The 26,733-nt window shown below is 40.4% G+C and overlaps 1 protein-coding gene across 1 annotated transcript; it reads right to left on the bottom strand.

The window, feature by feature from the left end:
• Positions 1–321: 321 nt before the first annotated feature.
• Positions 322–26,169, bottom strand: LOC308120105 (RAS guanyl-releasing protein 1-like). The gene is made up of 17 exons (XM_080480513.1): positions 25,813–26,169; positions 25,129–25,304; positions 17,411–17,516; positions 16,019–16,081; positions 15,807–15,938; positions 14,309–14,462; positions 11,091–11,264; positions 10,231–10,347; positions 8,362–8,637; positions 7,862–7,942; positions 6,086–6,190; positions 5,853–5,962; positions 5,449–5,593; positions 4,232–4,268; positions 3,864–4,007; positions 982–1,307; positions 322–910 (listed from the first exon to the last, which is right to left on the bottom strand). The coding sequence occupies exons 1-17, from the start codon at positions 25,938–25,940 to the stop codon at positions 776–778; spliced, it is 2,409 nt and encodes an 802-aa protein (XP_080336639.1). The 5' UTR covers positions 25,941–26,169; the 3' UTR covers positions 322–775.
• Between the last annotated feature and the right edge of the window lie 564 nt (positions 26,170–26,733).

The raw sequence follows: 26,733 nt of genomic DNA, 5'->3' as shown, positions 1-26,733 counted from the left end.
AGCAGGATACACTCTGGACAGGTCACTAGTCAATCACAGGGCAAACATACACACACACACACACTCACGCACCTAGGGGCAATTCAGGGTCACCAATTAACCTCACATGCCTGTTTTTGGGAGGAAACCCATGCACATAATTGGAGAACATGCAAACTCCACACAGAAAGGCCCAACTGGTATTTAAACCTGCGACCTTCTTGCTGTGAGGCGTGTGAGGTTAACCACTGCACCGCCACACGGTTTAGAGTTAATGTTATCGCTTACTAAATTTAATACGATAATTTTGCCCCCCAAAAAGATCATGGATGTACTGTTGTTGCTGCATCAAGGATGTTTTTAAATGATATTTGCACACTTTAGAAATGTTCTTAAACTCATTATTAGTGACTTTTTCACATTGAAATTTGTGTAATCCATTGGTCTGATATGTGTGCTGGTTCCCAACCTTCCTTCTTTGATATGATCATTACCAAATATTACAGCCAAACACTGGTGGAAACTCCCGATCTCAACACACAGGAGCAATGTGCGATTCTGTACATCTGCAATACGTAATCTAGTCGGTTTCTTCAACGTGCAAATCCAACTTTGACGACCTCGCAGGTTGGGAACCACGTGTGTGATGTGATGATGAGTCGTCTGGGTCTCATTACACTGGTAAAACACAACAAAACGCAGCTTCTCATGGCAAATAAAACTACATGTTTCCATGTGGGGGCAGCAGCGGTCTCCCTGGAGAGGACGGAGTGTGTGTGTGTGTGTGTGTGTCAGTCTATGAGGAGGAGTCCTCCTCCACAGGATGGAGAGCATGCCTCTTCAGTAGTGTCTTTAGGATCTCCACCTCCCGCTCCGCCTCCTTCAGCTTCCTGCGTAGTGTCTCGTTGCCTCTCTGCAGACTCTGGTTGTCCTGCGGAGGAGACGTTGCGTCAGCGCCAGGTGTCCCCGCGTGGTGTTGGACACGGCGGGTGCGATACTCACCGACTCCAGCATCTCGTAGGTGGGCTTGCTGTCCTCTTCGGGGTCTTTGGGCTTTTGCACCACAGACGCTCGGTTCTCCCACTTGACGCAGTGCCGCTGTTTCCTCCGGGGCACCGGGCTGGGGCACGAGGCGAGGGGCGGCGGCGGCGCGGGGATCAGAAGGGAAGGCTGTGGGGGGTTCACCTCGGCGCTGGGGCACAGCTGAGGGCTGTCGGTCTGGGTGCTGCTGTGGACCCTCTGAGGCCTCGAGTGGGCGGCGAGTGGAGGGACGGAGGTCCAGTCTTTACTGTCATCTGACAGGCAGGGGAAGGGGCAGTCCTCTGAACCTGTGGACACCGATATCATCAGTATCTAGTCACACATTGACTTACATTAAAAGTGCTTCATCAATTTAAATTTTTTATTTTATTTTTTTTAAATAAACACATAACATATAAAACCACGACATCACAGTAAATGTCTGATTTGATATTTTTACTGTTATTGTTTTCACATACTTTTTTGTTTCATATTATTTAATCTTGGCTGCTGTAACAATGCAAATGTTGACATTGTAGGACAATAAAGGTTTCTAATCGAATCGAATCGAATGTAAACAGTTCAAAGTGTCTCCAATCTCCACAGAGGTGAGCTTTGTAAAGTAAGCAACAGGAGAAAAAAAGTGACGAGTAAGATGCATCTCAAAAGAAAGAAAAACAATGTACCAAGACAGTTATATAGAATATGGTGTTATAGAAGCAAGTGACAAAATTAGAGGTGAATCAATCATTAAGAAAAGGAACTCATCGTTACAGGATATAACAGAGAAACTGCACATATATCACATATAATGTGTTATGAGGCTGTGGACCACTGGACTAAATGATGTGAATATTTTAATCACTTTACTTGTATTACTTCCATGTCATTTCTGACAGACCTATTATGAGTATTTCATAAATGATATACTTTTGTTGTGTTTTTCTCTTTTTTTTTTACTTGACTTATACATGAAATGATTCATTTCGTTGTTCAGAGTTCCAATTTTGCTCTGAATCTTTATATTTGGATGATGTCTGTACTGTTTTTAGACTTTAATGACTTTCTCTTTTCATTCATGTTTCCTGGTTGTTTCCTTTTAAGATTCCTTCATGAGCTTCAAAGAGCATGAAGTCATTACATTTCACTGGGATGAATAATGGATTTGTTGGATGTTTTATAAGAATTATTTTAATGGATCTTTTGAGAAGTTTGTGTTTCTCCAAATACACATGGAAAATGTTCCATTTAACAACCTACATAAATGCACATTTCTATAATTATTAGACGGGATTTTCCTCCAAGTATGTCATTGCACTGACTTTTTACAACACCTGTGTATTCTGTATACTTTATTATCTGTCCTCTTGATTATTGAGTTTGCATATTAGTTTCCCACGTTTTTCATGGCCTCTGCCTATAAAGCACATTCATGCGTTTTCCACTCTATAATGAAATTCTAATACTTAGATCAGCCAAATATCAACTTTTACTTTAAAACTTTGTACTTTTAGGTATGATGAGAGTTGGAAGTAACAGATTACAAATACAATACAGCATACAAAACTTTTATGATGAAATCGATTCATGCTCAAGTAACATGGACACAATGCAAACCTACTTCACTTGTCACCTCCATACTTGTTTACATATTTTCACAAAGGTAAATAAATGCTTTTCCACTTTCACTTGATGTTTTTGCACGCTGATTTGCTATGGAGCACAATTAATGGCATAAAGAATGTTTGGGATAATTAAAATATTTTCTATTCTATTCTATTCTATACTGTTCTATCTAACAGTAGCTGTGACTGAATAAAATTTAAATCCTCTTTCCACCTTTGTTTGTGATCAATTCGCAACGGTTTCTCCTTTTAGAGGTGGATGTGACACTTCTTTCTTCTTTTTTTTTTAGAAAGAATGACATCACCTTATTAAGATAATGTCACTTCCGGCGTTCAACCTGCCTCTGCTGACGATATAGTATAAAAAGAACAAATTTGCTAGAAACAATGACTGAGCACAAAACAACTTAGTTCAACGTGTGATTAAAAAAAAAAACAACATCAACTATTTGAGGAACTATAACTTCAGGAAGACTCATTCGGAGACCATTTCTATAGAAATCTCACAGCAAGACGCTATAATTAGTTCTTCAGTCTGTTTTTAGTGGCTTTTTAGCAGCTGGTGGGCTGATAGAGTGTTTCTGTAAATGAAAACTTCCCCTCAGAGAAGATGTTTTACTGCAGCTGCCTCGCATGAAGGGAAATCCTGTCAATTCTGGATTTTTGTGCGCAGGCAGGGATTACGAGGCGTATCAGTGTACTACAGATACTAGTGTAAAAAGACTGGTAAAAGTAGTGTTTAACCCTTTTAGTTGAGGACTGATCTGATGAAGATGAAGGGAGGAAGTGTCTAAAACAATTAACCAGTATGTTGTATGTAAAGCTGCATTTGTTACCATGGATTCATTAGATTGAGAAACTTTAAGAGGAGTATATCAAAAAGGGGCATGTATTATAGTTCTAAGTTTACATATTTAATAAAATATACAGTTTCATAAGTGTTTTAGGTAAACATTTACTTCAGGAGAGGTTAAAAAGGGCAGTTTTGAGAATGTAAGAAGCATATTTGTGGAAATGTGAGGGTTAAAAGTCATAAAAAAGTCAAAGAGATTACTCAGGTAAAGTACAGATGAGTTATTTTCTTTTTTTTTTACTGTGCACGTTGCTTTGACCCTCTCTGCCAGCAGAGGGCGCATGTCACAGCTCTGAAGTGAGTGAAATATTGTATGGATGCTGCAGGTGACTGTGTGATGAGGCCCACGTGTCGTTGGGTTCAGAGCAGGATGAAGGCTAACCCACCGTCCGAGGTGGCCGCGGTGACGGGCGTGGAGCCCGGCGTGGAGCTGGGCGTCGGGCTGTCTGTGGCGCTGGACACTTTGCCGTTCTTCTTGCACTCGAACGCCACCTGATCCTTGCACAGCTTGTGGCAGTTCATCCCGCAGTCTGCACAGAGAAACAAGTCAGATGCACCTTTTGCACGCGGTGGAAGCCAGCAAACCTCTGCAGGACGGGGGAGGAGGGGGGAACAACAACCTGCGGTTCTGAGCACAGACTGCTGCAATGTTCAGCCGGCAATATGCAACTCAGAGAAACCACAGTTTATTTCACCTGCGCCCCACAAGACAGAGCAGCTCTCCCTCATTTCTGAGCAACAAAACTTTATTTACCCCGGCACCGGTAGCCCTGCTTGATGACGCCCCACAACTGTGAAGAGAAAATGAAAATAGGCTCACATAACAAGAAGAACATCAAACAGAGGGTTGAAACTTCAGCAGAGGTGAAAAGAGAAGTGAAAACTGCTGTTAAAGATACAGTAAAACTGTAGATTTACTGTAAAATGAACAAACAGAATTCATTTACAAGAAGCCTCGGGTGTTACTGATCCACGGGTTACAATCAGAATCAATCAAATAAATTCACGTTAAACAGAAAAATAGTACAGATCTGTATGGCTACAGTTTCATCAACTACTTATCAGTTTTTAACCATTTAGATGTTGCGGACACAATGAGAAGCATTTCAAGAAGTTAATCTATGAAATACATAAACTATAAGGTCTATAACATTAAATAATCAAAAGTGATTAAAAAAAAATAAAAAATGCATTTCTTTTGTTGTTTGGCCACAAAAAAGCAGACTGGAAAATTTAAGTATTAATGAAATTTTGAGCGTAGCCAGAAACAATACGATTTCAATAATAGTAACATGGCGCAAAATATATACTCAAGTATGAGCAAAATTACAATGATTATATGTTAAAGCCTTATACTGTGTTTTATCAGATGTCTTTAGTTATTATTGCAATGATAGTCTCAAAAACTACACAACGTTTTAGTTACATTTTAGTTGTGTAAGTGTGTTGAACTGTCAATAGGAGTCAATCTATTCTATTTATATCTATGAAGTGTTTCACTTTCAAAGCACACAAAAATGACATTTTACATGCCAATCTTCACTTAAGGTTTTATATTAATTCAAATTGCTGACGGAAGACGAAATAATCAAACAGTTTTTGTTACTTTTTTTTTTAATCAGTCTGGGTTTAGTGTCATTAAACAAGAGACGTGATGTTATTTTGTATTTTATAGGAAGGATGTACATTTTGGGGCACGTCACCTGTAGTGTCCCTTTGAATCAGGGGGTGTTTCGGTCTTTAAAGCACGAGACCCCCCTCATCAGAGACGGCCAGCTTTCAAAATCCAAATTAAAAATATCTTAAAATAATCCAATTAGAGCACTTTCCTATTTATTGTAATTCAATCTTTAATAAAATCTTATATTTTATATGAGGTCCTTTAAGAGAAGTTGCATGACGGCAGTATTATTAGCGTACTGAGAGTATTTATAATCTGCTTGTCGTTGCTGCTGTATGGCTGAGACTTACGAATCCCGAGCAGTTGTCGCAGAAGGTGGGTTTCATGTAGGTGGTTTCTTGGAAGTTGTGGACGAACCCGAGGCCCAGTTTGGAGCAGATGACACTGGCTCGCATGAAATAGGCCGTGATCTCCTCCCTGCTCACGTGGCCTTCCCTGGTCAACCACAACAGGGACACAGTCAACTGGGAGTGGCGACGGTGTTTCGCCGTGGATGTTTTGTTATTTGTGTAGGTTCATGAAGTCTCCCCCCGATATACCCGTGGCCCCATGTCTGCTCACTCTGCTGCTCTTTGTGGCGGCTGCTGCAGCTATTTTCTGCTTCCTGTTGCTACGCTCGTCGCTACAAATACTTTCTGCTTCCTCTGCGCTGGAGTCAGAAACGAGGGGAGTGCGTGACCCGTCAAACACTCACTTCTCTTTGTCCATGACACAGAAGGAGAAAGGAAAGCTGGCGGCGATTTTCTCAAACTCCTCTTGGGAAATGAAACCGTTCTCGTCGTGATCGTAGTTCTTGAACACGGACTGCGGGGAGACAAAAGAGTGGAAACGGCTTTGTTGTTTGACTGACGGCGAACAATGGCGACGGTGGTTATGCAACGGCGTTAGTGAGAATCCGTGCGGAGGTTTCATGGTGGAAGCACTCACGTCCACCATCCGCTGCACGTGCTTGCTGATGGTCCGAGGATCCGGTTTGGGAGCCACTCCGGAGGCCCAGTCCACACACACCGGAGGTCTGGAGGGCGTGGCCGGCTGAAGGGACAGGAACAGAGCCTAAAAGTTCATTTCACTGGATCAAATTCTGTGACGTCCATCCATCCATCCGTCCATCCATCCATCCGTCCATCCATCCATGTCAATAAGCACATGGTGTACAAGATGTTGTTTTTTCCCCATATAAACCAAAAAAAAAGTCTGAAAGTTTAGTTTAATGTTTAAATATCTGTGAACACGTGTTCTTTGTTTTTGTTCTGAGCTTCACATGTTTCTAATATTTGACAAAGAGCTTTTACTTCATGGCCATAATCAAATTGAAGAGTTCGTTACAACTGATACGAGAAGTACAACAACTGACCGTTTATGTTGTCTGAGTGTGTTTAAATTAAAATAAAAAATAAACAAATTAAATAAATAAATAAATAAATAAATAAAATAAATAAAATAAATAAAATAAATAAAATAAATAAAATAAATAAAATAAAAAAAAAATATATATATATATATATATATATAATATGTTTTGTTTTTTTATGCATTTCATTGTTCTCTTTCACACCTCCTACTTCGTTTTGTTTATACTGTTCTTATCCTGTGGCACACGCAGTTTTTATGCATTGTATTGATCTCTTAAATTTCGTACCTCTCATATAAAGTATATATATATAATGTGGCACTTGCACGGACTGCACTACACTTCAGTTTTGTTTTTAACAATGACAATAAATGCTATTCTATTCAAATCTATTCTATTCTCTGCTGTATCTTTGAGTTTTAAGGTAAATAACCTATAAATGCATTGTATTAATAATAAAATATATTTAGCGATTTCTAATCAAATAAGCAAGAATACGGTATAATCATATATACATACACTTACACATGCTTTTTTTATGTTCTGTTTTTTTTTTTTTACAATTTCATTATACATACCAACATGTGTCTAATGTGCATATGACAAACTTGAAACTTGAAAATAAGTGAGAAACAGTATCAAACATCTCTATTTCATCTCGAGTGGGCTGGACCAGTGAAACGGTGCCATTATAACCTTTAAATCTAAACTTTAAAAATGCTTTTTGTTGCAGTGCAGAGTATCTGCAAAAATGTCCTAGATTTTCACAAAAATATTTGCTTAAAATAAAATAATTACAACCTTCTGGAGCAAAATACAGTGAAATGTACAAAAAAAGTCTCCTATAGCTGTTGCATTATGCATGATGGTGTTACAGTCTCACCCTGACAGCATGACGTTGAGGCGAATGCTCGTTCGCTGTCTTTCGATATCTCGGTTCAGTGTTGTGTCCGCTCCGCTAATGAAATTTGTTCAAACCATTGTTACCATTTGCTCGGTGGTTTGGCCGAATTGAAGCCTCTCGAGAGGCCGGTTTTGGCCCATGGCCCTTATGTTTGACACCGCTGATTTAAAATATTTAAAAAAAAGAAGGCATTTTCTTTTAGATTTCATGTAATATCCACATATTATTGGAGCGTCTCACGATGTTGCATAAGAGCAAATTGATAATATGGGAGTACTAAATAATGTTTTTTTTGGACTTTTTTTAATACTTTCTTTTTTTCTAAAGCTTGTTATTAACAGAGCAGACATGTGAGAAAGTGTTTTTTTTTTTCTCAAAGTATCAGACTAAAGGTTCTTAATTCCAGCTGGTCAACAGGCGATAATTTCAAGTTGTCATCATCACTCACGGGCGCTTTACAGTTCTTGGGTTCCCGTGCATACGACAGTTCGTAAATGTCATCCTCCGTGTAGTAAAGGTCCAAGGACAGCTGTATGGACAGAGAGACAACATGTCAGCAGAGGCAGAGAGAGAGAGAGAGCGAGAGAGCGAGAGAGAGAGAGAGAGAGAGAGAGAGCGATGGAGAGATATTTCTCCTTGAAAAATGTTTTTGATGAGGGCAAATGGAGGTTGCAGGGTAACCATTATCTCTTCATGGGCATTCTGCCGTTCAAGTACGATTAAAACGGCGTGCAGAGATAACACGACAATGCAGCAATCTGAACTCACTCTCATTCACATTCAGTTTGTCACCCACACACTCATGGATCATGGACTCTCATCACACCCACACAGGAGCAGACAAACCGCGCGCCGCAACGCTCTCATTTGCATTCCCGTTTTGCGTCCGGCACAACGCGGTGAATCACACGGGGCCGCGTTAATATGGCCGACGGCCGGTTTCTCTACCGTCAGCAGGTGAACCAGGTCCTTGTTGGCGTCCAGTCTGGGCGGGATCTGCTGCAGCTGGATCAGCTCGTTGATGTGCGTGTAGAGCGCCTGCAGCTTCTGGACGTTCACTTTGTTGTCCTCCACGTAGTCCGACATGGCCTCGTTGACCGAGATCAGGTCTTTGAGGTGCACGCCCAGGATGGGGATTTTGAAACCGCCGCACTTGTTGTACGCCTGTCTGTAGTTGTCAAAGTTCCTGCAGGAGGACAGCAGGTCCGTCATCTCGTTCAACACCTGCACGGCGAAGGGAGAGTTGGCAATGAGGACATTTTCAATTTGATGTACGTAGTTGATACGGATGCAAGTAGATCTCAGTCCCGAGATCCTTGAACCCTTCACAGGGTTGATCGCGCTTTTGTCTTTCATAAATGTTAATTACAGAACATCACTTTTCTGATGAAACACGTTTTTCATTTTTTTAAAGCACCATGTGATGATTAGGAAGAGACAACGGGGCTGTGAAAGCTTTTTGAAGACACAGAGTGAGAAGTTTACCATATTTAGAAGTTTTCTTTTCACAGTTAGGTACAAAATAAAGTGTAATTTTGATCAGTTTTACACTTTCCGAAGAACGTTTTATCAAACCAAAAAACTCACAAATGTTTTAAAAAAAAAAAGTAAATGACATAGTGAAGTGTGTTGAACATGTCAGTCTCAAATTACTTTAACATGTTCTAAAAAGGTTTAGATCAGAGGTGTCAAACATAAGGCCCGTGGGCCAAAGCCGGCCTGCAAGAGGCTCCAATCCGGCCAAACCACCAAGTAAATAATAAATCAGTTTTTAGTGGCAGACACAACATAACACTGAGATCATGATCAAACATGCATAATGCAGCAGCTATAGGAGAAGTTCATTTGGACATTTTACTGTATTTTGCACAAAAAGGTTGAATGAAAATTGGTTTTGTGTTGAAATTGTTGTCACTTTCAATAGTAATTGTTTGTTTTTAGGAAAATACAGACATTTTTGTCTTGCATACTCTTGTATACTCACAACAAATAAAAACTTAAAAAGTTTATATTTAAAGATGATCATAACACTATTTTACAAGTATGGGTGAGTCAAGATGAAACTGCTGTATTTGGCAGAAGAACTGAAACGTGTTTGACACTTTGTTTCGATGAAAGAAGAATGTAAAAAGCCAAATTATGCACCGATGGGTGATGGAATTAAAGATTATTAAAATTTACACTTTGTTGACCTCTGATTTCGCCCACAAAGATTCACATCCCTTCTAGACAAAACTTTTGTTTCCACAATCAGCCGTATCAGATTTGAAGAGGTGGAGCCACGTGAGAACGTCCAACACAAAAAGGGTTAATCTGGTCATTTCCAAAACGAAACAGCTTGTGTTGACAGCGGGTTTCACTTCACTTCATTATTTAAACATTAGTCGCAAATATTTAGAACCAAAAACCCACTGAAAAGTGACCAGAAACATGAAAATAAACAACTGAAATTAGTGACGATCGATGCTAAGATATCAACAAATTAACATAACGTCTGTTTTTCTGTTGACTCTCATGTTAAAATATATATATTCACATTGTATTACTATTCTTACATTACGTTTTTTTTCATCACAGTCAAATTATTATCGGTTATCGGTTATCGGTTATCGGTCATACCAGCAATGTGAATGTCGGTTATCTGAAACGTTTCTAGTTTTATTTCACTGAAGCATTGCTACAGCCATTAAATTAACATATTGTAATAGAAATAGACTTTTTAAAGTAATTCTAAGGACGGTAATCGTCCCCAAATGTAAGTGCTTGTGCGCGCTCTGTATTGAAGTGTTACGGATGCATGTGGAGGAGCTGGTTTACCTTGGTGACCTCGTTGGGTACATGTGAGGTGGTGTCTTTCAGCCTGGAGATGGAGCTGTGACAAAGCCCTCCCACCACCGCCATTAAAGTGTTATAGTTGTGCATAAGGTGCAGACTCTGTTTGGGGGAGGCGGGGGGACAGAAAACATCAGTACATTTACTTGCACATGCGTACGGACACGCACAATTAAGCATGTTCCCGGTATCCCTGGTTATATAATCCACAACTCTGCCGTTGCATAAGCCACTTATATTGTTCGCTTTCTTCTTGCCGCGCTCCAATATCTGGGCTCTTTTTTGAAAAGTGCTTCTCCCTCTCTTTTCAGCTCTTAATTCATGCTGTCACTGGAGCATTATGGTGTGAAATTTGTTTCCACACCCGTGGGTTTGGAGGGTGACAGCAGTGAGCGGCAGCAGACTGGTGCATTAGTGTTACAGTGCAAGAGGTCCTCCAGAGTACAAGTCTGCAGCCGGCGTATCACTTCTCACTCGACTGGTTTTAACAAGCCCGGTCTGACCGGCGACTGCACTCGCCAGTCATTTCTCTCTCCCCCCCTATCCCCCGACTTCCACTTCCACAAAGTGTGGTCCGCTTGCGTCCACCATTAGCCTGCATTCATTCACTTCATACTTTGACCATCATCTGCATTATGCAACTGCCAATTATGCAGCATGTATAGTGCAGCCGGGCCTGTAACAATAGTCGCACTGTCATTACTGAGATAAGGTGTGTGAACAATAGCACGTACAAGCAAGCCGAGAGGAAATGTGTTTTTTTTTATTTCCCCTCCCTCTACCAGGAACAGTGTGTGAGTCGTGGTGGTGGTGTTGTGTGGGGGGGGTGTAGAGTTAACCACTACCTGTGCCACGTGGATAAACTTTGTGAAAACTTCAGCTCTCAGCTGAGCGGTCGGCCGGCTCAGCACCATGAGCTGAACCCACTGGGAGATGCCATTGCACAGGGCGATGGAACGCTCCATGACGGGGATGTCCTTCATGCAGCAGCTGCGGATGTAGTTCTGATAGTCTCCGAACTGGAGGACGGAGCAGAGAGGAAGGAGCGTGAACCGCCGCACGGAAAGTGTCAGACATTTCCTGCAGGGAGGAGATACCTGGTGCATTTTTTCTTTACTCAACGAGAAAGTGCCTCAACCATTTGAAATTCTCTCAAAGAAAATGCATTGAGAAAATCATGTTTTAAACCAGACTTGGAGTAGAAATATGACGTTTTAACCTTTAACAGACACATCGAGTCTTTACAAAAAGACCAGATTTATTAAGATTCTTCAGAACGTGTGTTATACTACATGCTCATGCAAATAGATAGTGCCTGCTTTGAGGGTGTGTGAAATCAATAATGTAAAAATAGCCAATAACAGAATCTAACTTAATAAAACCAATAAGTGCAATAAGATATTGGATTCATTGTAAAAAAACAAAAAAAAAAAACATTTAGCAAATATTCTAATTAGTTATTACTTGGTTGTAGTAGCATTAAAAAGATAATTTTATAATGTAATAACTGCAGCCAATAACGTAATAATAGCTAATAACATAGTAATTGCCCATAATGTGTGAATTTTGGTCTTTTTCAATGTAATGATGCAAATAACTTGCTAATAGTGGAGTAATATATTGGATCTATTGTCATTATGATAATCTAAAAAGTTATTACGTGATTGAAGTAGCATAAAAACATCTTTTAAAATGTAATAACTGACGCCAATAATGTAATAATGTGCAAATAAAAATAGATTTATTCGAAATAACTTTTTTGCAGGTTTAGGGCAGTATGAATATTAAAAGTTGTTATATTTGAAGATTCAGCCACTACAACTCACTGAATTATGGTTGTGAAACATCTTTTACTTTTTTATTATATTATTAGAAAAATATTATTGTGTTGGCTTTATTACATTCAGACTGGACAAAATTGTTATATTATAGGCTACTTTTTACACAAGTACATACTGGTTCAGTCTTTGTATGTTTGTTTGTTTGTTTGTGTATTCTATATCGTGTGATTGATTATAATGTAATTTTGCAAAAAAAGAAGAAGAATAAAGCTATATGGAAAATGATTTGTCAAAGATCAAAGTTTAAGGTAGAACACAGCAAATACATTTTATTAAAGGTTGCTAATTAAAGACATATTCAGCCATTTAACGTATTCAAAATCGATTCAATCACGAACAAGGAACATATTTAAAGACATGAATAGAATAGAATATAATAGACTAGAATAGAGTAGAAAAGAATGAGTGTTAGTAGATACACGCATGCGCGTTCAATATCATCTATGCAGCAGTTTTTATAGGGTAAACTGGATTATTTGAAACCTGCACAGGATTTTTTTTTTTTAAATAGACACAAGATCCAGACTCCTGAAACTAGACTTGTTTTAGAAGTCAACTAAAACTTTAACTTATATATGGAATCCTTTAGAGAGACTGAGACTATTTGTACGAGAAACCCAAAGTGTAGCTTAAAAACTCAAATAAAAATCTTTAAAATTAACCTGAACTCATTGAAATAAAACTATTATAACATTTTGAACTGAAGCTGGAGTCTTTAAATGAACCTGGATTCTTTAAAATTCGAAAGCAGGGGTGTCAAACATGAGGCCAGTGGACCAAAACCAGCCTGCCAGAGGCTCCAATCCGGCCAAACCACCAAGCAAATAAAAAAAAAAAATAAAATTTATAAAAATTGATCTTTAAATTTTTTTTCATTAAAAACTAATTTGTGAAGAGTCGCGGACACAACACAACACTGAGACCCGAGCTGAGATATCGTCGACGCTGCTGTGAAAGATGGCAAACTCGCCTCAAAGCCATGCTGTCAGGGTGAGCTTGTAAAAACACTCAGAATGCAACAGTATTTCTTGTATTTTTCACCAGAAGGTTTCATTTAGATTGGCTTTGTGTTGAGATTGTAGTCATTTTTGGTAGTAATTGTTTAGTTTTGTGAAAATACAAACATTTAGTGTAACTTTAAACGTTATTATGGCCAGAGGTGGAAAGAGTACTAAAATATTCTATTGAAGTCAAAGTACAATTACTTTGATAAAATTAGAATCAAGTACTCAAGTACAAATTATCATTCTAAAAATGTATTCGAGTAAAAGTAAAAACTCGCTGATATAAAATGTACTCAGAGTAAAAGTTACTTTTTTGACAGCGTGGGGATGGTGTCTCCTGAGGAGCGCAAGAAAGACAATGGGACATAAATCTCAAAGTAATTGTTCTTAATGAAAAGAACAACTTTATAACTCAAATGGTGAAACTGTAACTCAAGAACTCAAAATGTTTGACAGTCAGAAATGCAGTAACTTCCCCTGAAATACCCCAAAAAAAGCAACCTGTACTGTCAGGTACCTTCAGCATGTTTCTGAGACCAAACTGAGACAGTTTTTGATATGAAACTGCTCAACCTGTCAAATAGAAGTGTATCGATCGCCGAGCCCCATTGCAAGGACTGAACTGTTGTGCTGCAATGCACCATGGGAGTTTGGGTTGTTGTGTCTTTAAATGCCAGTATTGTGGGATATGTTTGTGTGGGAGTGTTGTTAGTGATTGTGTTGTGTTGTTGTGGTTTAGTTAAGTTTAGTTAGTGAGTTGGTTTAGTTTGCTCATTATAATGTTGCAACCGTGAGTGCAAAGTGTCGTGTGTTTAGTCTCCCGCTGCCACCCTATTAGGACATGTCAAAATAAAAGCCTCACCCATTAACAGTTGGCGTAAAAGAAAATGCTTATTTTCAGTCATCCATGTTGTTAAACACATAAATATACAGTGACATTCTCTTCATCCATTAATTTATTGATTAAATATGTACAAATACGAAAAAAGTAGAAGTACACCAAAAAACTATTCAATTACAGGAACAAGAGTAAATGTAATTAGTTACTTTCCACCTCTGATTATTGCACTATTTTACCAGTTCACTCAAAATGAAACTAGGCTGAACGTGGCCTCTGAGCCCCCCGACCTAAAAACAAATAATTCTCAATGACACAAAACCAACGGTACCCTAAAGGGTTAAAAAAGAAAAAACATAAACTTGTGTGTTTCCGCTCACCGATATTCTGCAGAAGGACTTAAACTCCAGGAAGGTGAGATGTTCTGCTAACTCGATGGGCTCCAAGTGGTCGAAGAGAAGAGAAACCTTCCTCTTTTTGCTGGAGTTTGCTATTATTTTCTGACTGGCCTTCCAGGACCAGTCCCGATGAGTTCTACAAACAAGATATGATCTCCGATTAGCTGTTATTGACTATTGTATGCCTTTTCTATATTCAGAAATGTTTTTAAAAGTGCCCCAAAGTTACAAAACATTGTGTTATATTCAAGTTATACAAACAATTGAGATGGCTGTGCAAAGTAAAGGTTAAGAGAATGACGGTATAACATTCTAAAGTAAAAATCTACTTATCGAATACAATTCTGAGCAGTTGTTTTTTTTTCCATTTAAAAAGAAAAGAAAAAAAAGCCTTGTGTAGTAAGAGGTCGGCGATCACAAAGTCTTGCGCAACACTTTTCATGACAGCGACAGACAAAACTACAAAGTACAGGATGCTCTGCTCTCAGTCTGAGGGCCAGAAATAGAAAACTACTGTATTTTGTAATCAGATTATCAGGACATGTAAACGCACCTGAGAGGCCGCAACATCTTGTTTTCATGTATAAAACAAAATGAAAAACAGTTTACAAATGAATTTATATACAAAAGTATTTGTAATGTAATTAAAAGCATGCTTCTAAATGGCTCATGGTGGCTGGTAGTCTACGTAGTCTATACACACTATCTCTACACTCATGGCTGAAACTGACACACACATCGGAACGGCTGCAGAGAAGTTATCTATAAGTGGAGCAAACATTTTCAAAAATCCACGCAAAAATTTCAGAAATAAGTCAAATCTGTATCAGATTTAAAAGTCCATGTTAACGGTCACAAACCTTATTATTAAAAATACAAATTAATAAAAAGAAAATTCTGAAAATACAATCAGTCATAGATACTATGCAATTGTTCAAAGAATATTGGTAATTATACAGTTTTTATGCATTTCTTGAATTGGCATACGATCATAGATGAATACGTTTCCAAATGTATGAATCCCAAAATGTGTCTAAATCCTTTTCTCTGCTTTTGATAAAAGATTCGACTTCCTATGATGTACGATGCAGTGGTTTGCACCGTCACCTCGCAACAAACCATTTCCTTGTTCAAACCTTGTTGCTAAAAGTTTATGTTTATAAACCTTCTAATTCATGTTTCCTGTTGAGCACTACTTTAGAAAAGCTCATGTGTGATGCTTGCATGTTGTTCTTGAGCCTGTGGGGTTTTTTCCAAAATTGTTTTAGGAGTCAAGAAGTGGTTAGACGCCGCTTTTACAGACTTTAGACTTCCCGATTTTTGAAAACCTCCATCCTGAAACAACCTCAGAAGTTACATTGTTCTCAGCTCAGAGTTTGTATGTTTTGGTCGTGACTGCTTGCAGTACTTTTTCACAATAACTGAGAGTGGTGTAGGACTTGTGTCTCGGTTGGCCAGCTGGTCAGAGAACAACACTTACATCCACTTGGTCTCGAGCAGGGAGCAGAGATGCTCCTGTCCCTGCTCTCGGATCAGATCGCGGAAGTCGTCCAGGCTGTCCGACAAGCTGTGGTGCAACCGGAACATCACCCAGAATTCCTGGATCCAGTGCCTGGAGGTCGGAGAGCGCACTATAGTGAGTGATCGCCGCCGCACCAGGAGAATTAGTGTCTGAACATTTGTTACACTGACCTGATGAGATAGCAGATCCTCTGGCACTCTGACGTCTGCTCACTGTCCATTGCTACTTTGAATGTAAAAACTGTAGTCAAGGAGACATGACAGGTTGTTGCACGAACATATGTTGGATTTTACTGCAGTCTTCCTCATTAATGAAAAAAACAAAACAAAAAAAAACTACAGCAACTGAACTGAAAAGGCAAACACAAGTGACATTTGGTGATGTGGGAGGCAGCGAGTGCATGAAGCAAAACTCTGATGAGCATCACCAGATGAATCACTCTGGCATACAGAGGTAAGTGCAGAACAAAATGTACAAAGGAAAACACACAATCACTGTTCACAGCCGTGCGTGTGCATTGTTTTGGCCGCTGGACTCCGAAGACGAAGCTGTTCGGCGTCTTGTTTTGCCACACGTCGCTCACAAAAGCATTTCCATATCGTACACGGGATCTTTTATCGACAGGCGGACAATATGGCTCTCAACTAGCAGAAATCAGCCTGAAGTGATGCACATAAAAAGGGCTCGTTGCGTCATGGGAGCAGAAGAACAGCCCACGCAATCCCAAGGCCAGACTGTGGCGAAGACTGTTAATGGCCCCGGTGTCTCTTCCCCGATACGAACCCCCACGCTGAATACATTTGATGCATCCTTTTGGCTGTGACATCGAGAGGGTTAAAAATAGCGCCGGGGAGGGGGGGGGGGGGGCAAAGCGCAGTGACGTTAGCTTATGTGAGCAGGGGCCTCTTTAAGCAACGGAGGGTCTGTGTTTATATATAGTTGAAGAGGACTTGTGCATGAAAGAGGTAGAAGTAATTAACACCTGAAGCCCAGAAGGCTGCCAGTCGGGCCAATGAGCGCCTCTGGAGGGGCTTTGTGACGCCACGGCTGCTTCCTGAATGGAGGATACATTATAGGCCATCCACTCAAGTTGCAAGACATAAAAAAAAAAAATATATAGATATATAAAAAAAACAAAAAAAAAAACTAAAAGCAAGCTTTTATTTATTTATTTTCCCCCCAGAGTGAAGTAGGGAAAATTAAAAGCATTTTGAAAGACACCAGATACAGACTCCTTGTTGTGTGACACACAAAGCGCCGAGCCGTCAGAGTTCCACACGAGAACGGTTAAATGCTGTGAAAACGGCCCGCAGAGACTGACAGCAGGAGTAAACAAGTACGGCCAGTCGCCTATCACATTCTACCATGACAGCTCCGGGCCGCGCTGCGAGCCAAGTACGAGCGAGACTGTGTGCGTTGCCGTTGACAACCGAGCGAAAGCAGCACACACACACAGACACACACACAGTCCAGCTCGTGATCCGATCCCACGTTAGGCTCGCAGCTCGACCGGCGCATCGTCGGAATCACACGGCCGCGTTCGGAAAGCAGTCGGAGGATATAGAGTGATGAGTTTGTCCAGCAGATCGCTGGAGGAGAGGAGCAGACGGTGCATGGTCAGGGTGATGTTCAACAGGTGGCTGCTCCCACGTACACAACCATCTGCATCTGTGGAGGGGGGGGGGACAAAACAAAACAACAAGTTGGATTTACTCTTGTTCCTTGTGACGCTTCAGCATTTAAAATAAAACCTGCATTGATTATAGGAGATTCCCCCCCCCGTCATCAGAGCAGAATCTACCGTCATAGGTCTAACTAATACATGTAGAACAAACAGCATTGCATTAAACAGCCATCATATGGCTGATTTTGGCTTTTGATGTCCTTGCTTGTCGTTTAGTTTAAGTATGTATTTGATTACATTACAACTGTGACAATTAAATGAGTTTATTGGGTTGTAAATTAAAACAATGCAAGACAACTTAATTTTTAAGGTTCATTTTGGTAACATTGCAATGATCTTACTCATTTAACTTATGTTGTCTGAACAAAAAAAACACCTCAAATGAAAATATTTCTGCAAATGATAAGGAAATAGAAATGCAAAACAAACTTTATTGTCTTTGCATCAACTTTACTTCTTTTTATAAGAAAGGGAACAAAACAGGGAGTCGAGAATATTAATTATGACAACGTATATAACAAAAAGTTTCTCCAAACTGAAATCACATGCCAGTTCCAACCTTGTTACTGAGCTTGTTTGGCAAATTCATAAACAGATTAATATCACTCTTTCGTGCAACAGTGCTTTCTAGATTTGTAGTCAGTGTCGATTTGTAGAAGAAAAAATAAAGTGCATATTTGGTCAGAGAAAAACAACCGTGTGTGGAAATGTTTTAACAGATTGGTTTTGGTTCCACTCAAATCAATTGACAAACATGAATCCAGCGACAAATGCAGAAGTGAAATGTGGAAAAAAGACAAAAAAAAATCTAAAAATAAAGCCATGATTAAATGTTTAAGTTAGACTATATACATAAATGCCAAATAAGTGAATGAAAGAGTAAATGATGAACTTTAGGAAAGTCTCCTGCTTCAAGGTGGAGAAGCTTTCCAAGAGATTGTTCCAGATAAAATTGCTCCACTGAAAGCAGCTTCTTTAGGTTTGGTTCAGACTCTGGGCAAAGGAAACGTCTTTGATCGAAACAATCTGCAATGTCTGGGCGATTTGTAAGATATGTATCATATAAAGGGCCTAAAACATTAAAATCAGTAGTATTTTCACATCTGCATCACTATCATTCTTGCCATCTTTAGTAATGTTTTTGTACAGTTGTGATAATAGAGCTCAACCTCTGGTCAGAGTCCATGAACACACCAAGGTTTCTGACTTTGTAGCTGCTTCTTAATTCTCACAGACTAAAGTCGAGCACAGATTTTTTTGCTATTCTTTTGAGCTCCAAAAACGACTACTTCAGTTTAATCTACGTGTGGACCTGTTCTATATAGTCCCTCTTTAGATAAGCTGTACTCTCCTGGTGAAAAACCGATCTGTCATCTACACTGTTATGGCAATTATTCTTTTTTAACCGAGAATCTGTGCCAGTGGAAGCATGTGGATTTTAAATAGTAGTGGGACCAGTATGGAGCCTTGTGGAACTCCATATTTGATTTTCAATAAATGGTAATTGTGTCATAATTTGTTATCCAAAATTCACTTCTATTGACATATATTTAGCCGAATTTGATTATCTGTAGGCTACTAGCCCTATCTCAGCCATACTGTATATAAGTTGAAAAAACAGTTGATGTGTGGATGTTTAAGATATTCTTTTTTTTACATGGAGCAATATGATTAAGAAACCATAGATCAATCCAGCAAAGCATTAACAAATGAAATGCATATCATAATTTTCATTTGAACAAGCAAATTTCTATAAAAGTCCAATTGGGGTAAACACAGTCACATTAAATCACTTTCTACTATAAAAGATGACTACCACGGTAGAGTAACTAATGCTGTGTTACAATGAAAAGATCTGGATTAAGTAATGCCCCATTAACGGATTTATTGTATATGAGTGATAAAAACTAACTATTTAGTTGAGTTCAATTAATATGTGCATAATAAGATATATGCAGAAAATTGTGAGATGAGTTCTATTTTGTTATTGTCCTTTTTCCATTTACAGAGGATATTATATCAACTTATTGCAACTTGCAGATGTACTCTGAAACTGATGCAGGACGTAAACAGACGGAGGATATTGACGTGAGGATAAGCCAGGCAAAGCAGCTTCAAAATGCTTGACATCAACAGAAATCACATCAATATGTTCAACATCAATTTCATCTTGATAAAATAGGGAGTCCTAATATTGATTTGAAGCCCAGATGGGTTAATGTCAGTGACGTAAACAGGAGAAACGCGGGTTAACTGGTGATTCCCTGGACCATCGGCATGAGACCAACCAGCTGGAAAATAGTGAGCATGTAAAGTTTGTGTGAAACTTTGAGACTGTGAAGCACCGAGATGAAGGAAATCCTCCAGAATAGCCACAACACCAACTGATATTCATTCTTCCCTGTTTCAATTTTCCGTCACAGGTCGACTGAACTTCTGTTTGTTAATGTAAATGAGTCAAATCAAAAAAGATCAAGTAAATTTAATGACACTAATGATCAACAAATCAGCTTCAGACTGGTATTAGCACCTCTCCCCTTAATAACACATAAATATATCGGGACAGTATCATTAATGCATCTGTTTTTTCTTTTTAATGTCATTTATTGCCCTACATAATTAACCTCCTGACCATATTTGGTAACTTATATATTTCTTCATGGTGAGGTTTGCCCTCTTTCTCTGGGAACCTTTTGTTGTTCCCCCAGTCAACTTGACTTTAACTTAAAGAAATATATGACATAAACTGTGGAAAACCTACATGAGGATCTACGTGCACTCCTCAAGGTAGTGCGAGTTTTCAAACACATCTTCAACGCTTCCATTAAGTCATATATAGGGTGCTTTTTGTATTATATAGTAGGGCAATACAACAACGGGGCTCGGAGGAATGTAACTAATCTTTTATATGAATTCAGCGAGAACTTTATCCAATTTAAAGACTTTCTGAAAAATGTTGGGTTAAATATGTTATTCACGTCTTTATTACGCTTTTTGTTATTATTGTAAATTGCACAAAAGAGTGTTTTACACAGATTTTAAAGTAATGAGATATACTTTTGTAAAACTCAAGGGCAAAAACAGTGAATACAATTTCAAAAAAAAAATCAAATAAAAGACTAAGGAAAGATTACAAAATGTAAACCCGTTGAAATGAGAGCTTCAGAATAAAGAAAGTGAAGCTCATCAAATGAAACGACGTTTCCATGTTAATCAAACAGGTGACGGACTAATCTGCTGCACACGTACGGCGTAATGGTTATGCTATACACAGACCTCGGCTTCTAAACATTTCACTTTTCCTCTGCTTGTGTGAACCGTTGCAGTCTGATCGTCTCACCACCTTTGCTGCTTCCTTTCCCCCCCCTCACATGAGTCTGACTTCCTCCCTTTGTGACCACGCCACCTTATCCTGACTGAGCTGCGGCTGTCATCTTCACACCAACACAGTGAGGGAAAACTCAACTACAATGTGGAATACCTGCATACAAAACATTACATCATGTCACTGCTCCACTTCTGACCTGTAATTACGGAACCCCCCCCCCCTTGCGTACTCAACAGAAAAGCAGAATCGCGCTTGTCTTGGGCGAAACTTCAACCCGCTGCAGCAGGCAGTGAATTAGCGGTCGACATAAAGGGGAAGAGTGTTTAATCGCGGCTTTGAAAACATTATTTATACTCGGTGGGAAGCCTGCTTCTTCCCCCCGTAGTGTGCGGAACCCGAGCACGCTGCAGCGAAAAGGTTAGAGAACAGCATTTGTGATTTTCTCCAGCTGCTTATTGTTTCCCTTCCAGCTCTACCAGCATCTCGACACCGCCAAGGACAACCAGGCGAGCGAGGGCCCGGTTTTAAACCGGATCACCTTGGAAATACCTCAGATGCCATGGCAACATGTTTTTCCAATCTTTGTTATCTGTAAGCAACTCGCCACTCCTACTGCAGCTGACTAATCCTGCCCTCATATCCTGCACGGGGTGTGTTTGTGTTTGCTGCACGCAGACTCCGCCATCCAGAGCCGGTGAGTGTCTGCGACCCCGGCTGTCAGTCGTTAAGAGACTGAAAGAGGTGAAGCAACGTCCAGCTTTCTTAATGGAAAAGATAATGAGGATTCGGTGCCGTTAGAGGCATACTGTATTTACTTCTATGCATTATACTAGAGTAAAAACAACAGCACGGCCGTGACTCTGCATCAGCAAACAATTGCACCATGCTCCTTTATTTTTTTTCACAACTTTCCAACCACTAACCCTCCCGGTGCAGGGTTAATTACAAGAGGAAATCCCCCCCGGACTGTTTGCTGGTGACTGGAAAATAAGGAAGGCTGGAAACACTGGAAACACACAGCGCTACACGGAGATGAACGCTGCCGAGGGCGCGCGGCGCACGGCCTAGTTGGAGGGTTATCTCAGACGCTCATCACAAAGCTGCGCGTCACTCTTCCCTGTTTGGACAGAGGCTATCAGATTGGACGGGGGCCTTTGTTTCAGAGGACGCAGGAAGATAGTTATCACAAAATCCTCCGTGATCCCCAACTTTACCAATAACATTGTATGTAATCATTCTTCAGAGCACACCTTTCCTAACCGGAGACAGAAGTAGTTCATAACTGAAGCGGAAATAACTGGAATAGTGGGAAATAGATGAAAGAAACAAGAAAAAGATAAATTTGTATATAGAATATGTATACTCTGAGGAAAAACCTAACATTTCACTTAACAGGGCAGGTTTTTGTATTTCAATCCAGGGGTATTAATTTATGGAAAACACAGTTCAAGTTGCTTTAAATGTGTTTTTTCAGAAGACTAATGTAAAAAATATTTCACACGTACCTTTTTACTGCGTTAAACTAAAGCTCTAAAGTGGTGGCTTTTGAACATGTTGGTATGTTTTATACACAATGATCACACTTTCCTTTATATTCAAAACGAATGATCATTCATTCAAAGGGATAAACTAAATCTTGAACATTGAAATCAATAAATGCATCTAAAAGTTTATAATGAGTAAGTGCATACATTAATGTCTGAGTTTTCAAAACGTGTAATTATCATCCCGCTCTCACTCAGCTGAAACCAAAACCCGAACCCATCTGCCCTACTCTTACCCTCAGACATGGTGACTTTTGGTCAAATGGTTGGTTTTTTCCACATTATATGCAGTATTATGCACTTGAAAGCACAAGTCTTCTCATGCTTTTCATTTTAAATTTGATATAAAGTTTATTTGCCGTTGCTCCTGGTTTTGTAGTAACACTGATTTTGCCATCACTTTTACATGGTTGCAAAAACTCTGCTCTGATGTATTATATATGTGACGATGCAGTGTGTGACACTTTGTTAATGGTACTTTTGTGCATTAGGGAGGCCGTTTTTGTACAGTTTCACTCGAGTTCAGCTGCGTTTCCTAAAGCTTTCCAGCCTGTGTTTACCTTTAAGTATATAACTTTGACTTGTAACTACCAGGTGAAGCTTTATACAAATCTTCTGATGGTTTGTCACATAATGAGGTTTGAAGACTTCTGACATGTCATTGAATTATTAAAGGAGAAGCCTGATGAAAATTTGATGGGATGTTTTGTGTGTGTGTGTGTGTGTGTGTGTGTGGGGGGGGGGGGGGGGGGGTTCGATAACTGACAGCCAGCAGGTCTGGACAGCTCTAACAAGGACCAGGATGTCAGTGGGTGTTAGTCGGCCCCGAAGCAGCCTGATGTGAGGAGGTCGCTCAGACGTTACTGTACGAGATTTACAAGACGGGACAGGCTTCAGCTCGCTCGCTGATTTCTGTTGTCGTACCTGCAACCCGGCACAGAAATCAACGTATCGTGACTGTGGTATCTTCAGGTAGAGATTTGGAAAAAGAGTTTGAGCTTGTTTTTCATCCAAACTGCATTTCTACTGGAGTAAAGAACATGGGCGTGTTGCGCGCGTGGAGCTCAGCTCTGCAGAGAGTGATGATGTCAACAGGTATTGATCCGCACCTCATAGCATTTCAAAGGTTGGTCAGCATCTGAGGGGCGACCGTTCGGGGAGCTGACCTTTCAGCTCAGCCAGGCTTGAAGCCGCCATCAGGTAATCCTTCAAATAGCTCTTACGTGCACGCTCACTTTTGAAAAAAGAAAGAAAGAAAAAAAAAAAAAAAAAGGGTAGCAGGACTGGCGGACCTCGGGGGGTTCAGCTCTGATGTGAGCCAGGACGAGCAGTGCAGGGCTTCAATTCATCAAGAGGAGCTGTTCAAGGTCTCCCCGCTATTGTACTGGCAGATTACATTCTGCCGCGCATGCGCACAAACCTCTGCTCTTGCATAGTGGCAGTAAAAAGCATGTCCAAGCAGGTGCGGCGAAGGGTTCCTTCACTCCACTTGCCATTTCTAATTTTTTTCCCGAGACCGTTTCCTTCGTGATCAGGGAAATGGAGGTGGGCTGTCATTAGCGCTTGCTTTTACCTCTCCACTGATAAACGTACTTTTCAGCTCATTGTAACACTTCTCTCCGCTGCTGTTGCTGCATTGCGTAACCAGGCAACGGCAATTTGAAAGCTTGTCTCTTCACAGACGCAATCACCATAACTCTGAGAGCACTCCAGACAACTTGATGGAGCCAATGGTCTTTGCTTGATTGATCCAACCACAGCCTACATAACCGCTGCTCTGCCTTTTCCTTCTTTTAATTCAAACAAACCCTCTATATTCCTTGAATCAAGTGAAATGCTGCTGTATCAGATATAGTGCAGAATGCAAAAAAAAAAAAGAAAAAAGAAAGGCCCTTTCCCCAAAGTGGTTTTTCCACAGCTGTGATAAGAATTTGATCTTCAAACCACAAAATCCACCGCCGAACAAAAACAAATGTGTTGAGAAAAGACATCTTTCTCTCCCTGCTTTAGTCAAAGGCCCGTCCAAACTTGTTTAGAGTGTTGCAGAAAGAATCCAGGGACATTTTTAGGGTGTGAAACATGAGGCATGATAATTCATAGCTAATTAATAACTAATGATGCAGGATTTCAGTACAAGTAGATATCAAAATGTTAGACCCTAAAACCGAGACCCTCATAGATCAGTGATGCCTCGCCAGGGAAACAGCATTTAGCATCCCTGTTATTTAATGAGTGCAAGTTAAAACATGTTGCAAAAAGCTGCAGCAAACATTTGTTATGAGAAAGTACAGCCTTTTTTTTTTTTTTTTTAACAAAATGAGTCACAAGTGATTCTAAAGTGCAGGTAGTGATTTCAGATCGTGGTTTTTTTTTTCAGGGATTTCACAGTGGAAAAGGCTTTAAAAGTGGACTTTTTCAGAAGCTACTCGAATAAATCTGACATACAGCAGTTAGGAGTTATTGTGCTGTTGTGTCACTGCTGTGACTCAACTTTTTGTTTGACACCTCTGGTTTCGGGGAAACACGTTTCATCTATTTAGAATGTTCTACTTCTTTACACTGAAGTTTATCAAGGCAAGACACGAGCCTGTTTATTTTGCACTCGTTACTGGAGAAAAGTTTTTGTATATGTCAACTTTGCAATGACAGAAAATGAATTCAACCATCGTCACGCAGCCAAAAGGTAAAGATCTCCACTTTGGCGAGGAGGCAGGTGAGACTTACCGAAGGACTGCAGACAGGCCTGGATGAGCTCCTCCCAGCTCGCCCCTTTGGTCAGGTGTCCCAGAGACATGACCGGTTTGCTGGTGGCGGTCTGAGCCGGGCTGGGCTTGTGGAACCGGTGAGGCCGGCCCGGAGGAGAAACCCTGGACCTGGGCGTGCATCCTGTGGTCGCTCTCCTAAAGAAACAGTGAGGGGGGGTAGGATGGCTTGCTCTATTTGTCATGTAGATATTGTTTGATGGTACATGACAAACATTAAACCTTGACTTCATGCGGCTGTACAGAACATGGTTTGCATAGTGTGAACCAAAGATTGGAGCAGTTGTTTGTGCTTAACCCCCCCCCCCCCCCCCCCCCCCCACCCCGCCACTGTGCTCTTCATTGTTCTCATTTCCTTCCTTTAACTTAGGGAAATACCGATTGATTGCGGACATCCACTTTGAACTGCTCAGTGACCACTGAACAAAACATGGAATTTTGCGCTTAATTTTGAGTTCATAAACCTGCGCACAGAAAAATACACTTCAAAAGCAACAGGTCAGTTTTGGAGCAAATTGTGACACACCCGCTTGTTTCGTGTTATTAACACTCGCAAAATGACTCCAAAAAAAAAAAAACAAAGCACGCTCGCGCCAACACTTCATCCAAAAACTCGTGCGTAAAAATAAGGTCTTGCGCTACTTACGCATCGTCTTTCCCCTTCTCGTCCGTGGCTACACTTTCGTTTTCTTTTGCTTGGCATCCCATGGCGAGGTACTGGGCGACGAGCGGCTGTACGAGGCTGTCCATCGGTGTCCGCCTCACTGGGAGCATCGCATCGCTCTGCTCGGCTCGGTGCGCCTCCGCGCTCTCAGCAGCATTGTGCCGACTCGTCAATGGACGTTACACAATTAAGATTCACCCAGCTCGTCTGTGAGTGGGCGGCCGTGCTGCTGTCGGGCTTGTCACTCACACACACACACACACACACACACACACACACACACACACACACACACACACACACACACACACACACACACACACACACACACACACACACACACACACACCAATCACACGGAGTGGGCTCCGCGTGCGCGTCCCCCGTCATTATTACATGCGTCAAAAGTCGTGATCTTGCAGGTTCGTACTTTATCACTTTAATCAAGAAATCAGTCGGAGGTGGCGAAAGTCTCGCGAGGCTGAGGTCTGTTAATTATGTTCTTCAGGAAGTTCAGTGAATGTAATAAATCAGATTTACTCAAATTAGTGAAATTGAAAAAGAAAGAAAGAAAGAATCACACATTCTGACTAGATAATACAATCTTTTTATGAGAACTATCCTACTTTCTGTCTCCATATTTAAGTGTCATTTTCACACAAATTGTTGTTTATATGAGAAATGTGATTTGAAGATGGACCATCGGCCCCACATGGTTTATGGCAGCACCCACACGGAGAACATGTTGGGTACCAAATGGGGTCAAATTACCCAAATGGTCAAACCACAGGTTCTCTTATGTGGGCTTCCTTTGTGGGTCTTGGGTCAATAATGGGAAATGTTTGGCTCAGACTGGGAAACCCATAACAGTCCCACATGTGCTGATTAAATAAATACCACATT

The sequence above is a fragment of the Lipophrys pholis genome (genome assembly GCF_963383615.2).
Source record: "Lipophrys pholis genome assembly, chromosome: 14".
NCBI lineage: Eukaryota > Metazoa > Chordata > Actinopteri > Blenniiformes > Blenniidae > Lipophrys > Lipophrys pholis.
The sequence above is the reverse complement of the archived record's forward strand: the minus strand, read 5'-3'. Positions and strand labels throughout refer to the sequence as shown.

Bases quoted from the DNA above. Each gene is read 5' to 3' on its own strand.
- LOC308120105 (XM_080480513.1), bottom strand. From the start codon at position 25,940: ATGCTCCCAGTGAGGCGGACACCGATGGACAGCCTCGTACAGCCGCTC. The intron at 11,265-14,308 runs GTGAGCGGAAAC...TCCGTCCTCCAG, and splicing joins AGTCCTTCTGCAGAATATCG to TTCGGAGACTATCAGAACTA. The intron at 10,348-11,090 runs GTAGTGGTTAAC...TCCCCCAAACAG, and splicing joins AGTTTATCCACGTGGCACAG to AGTCTGCACCTTATGCACAA.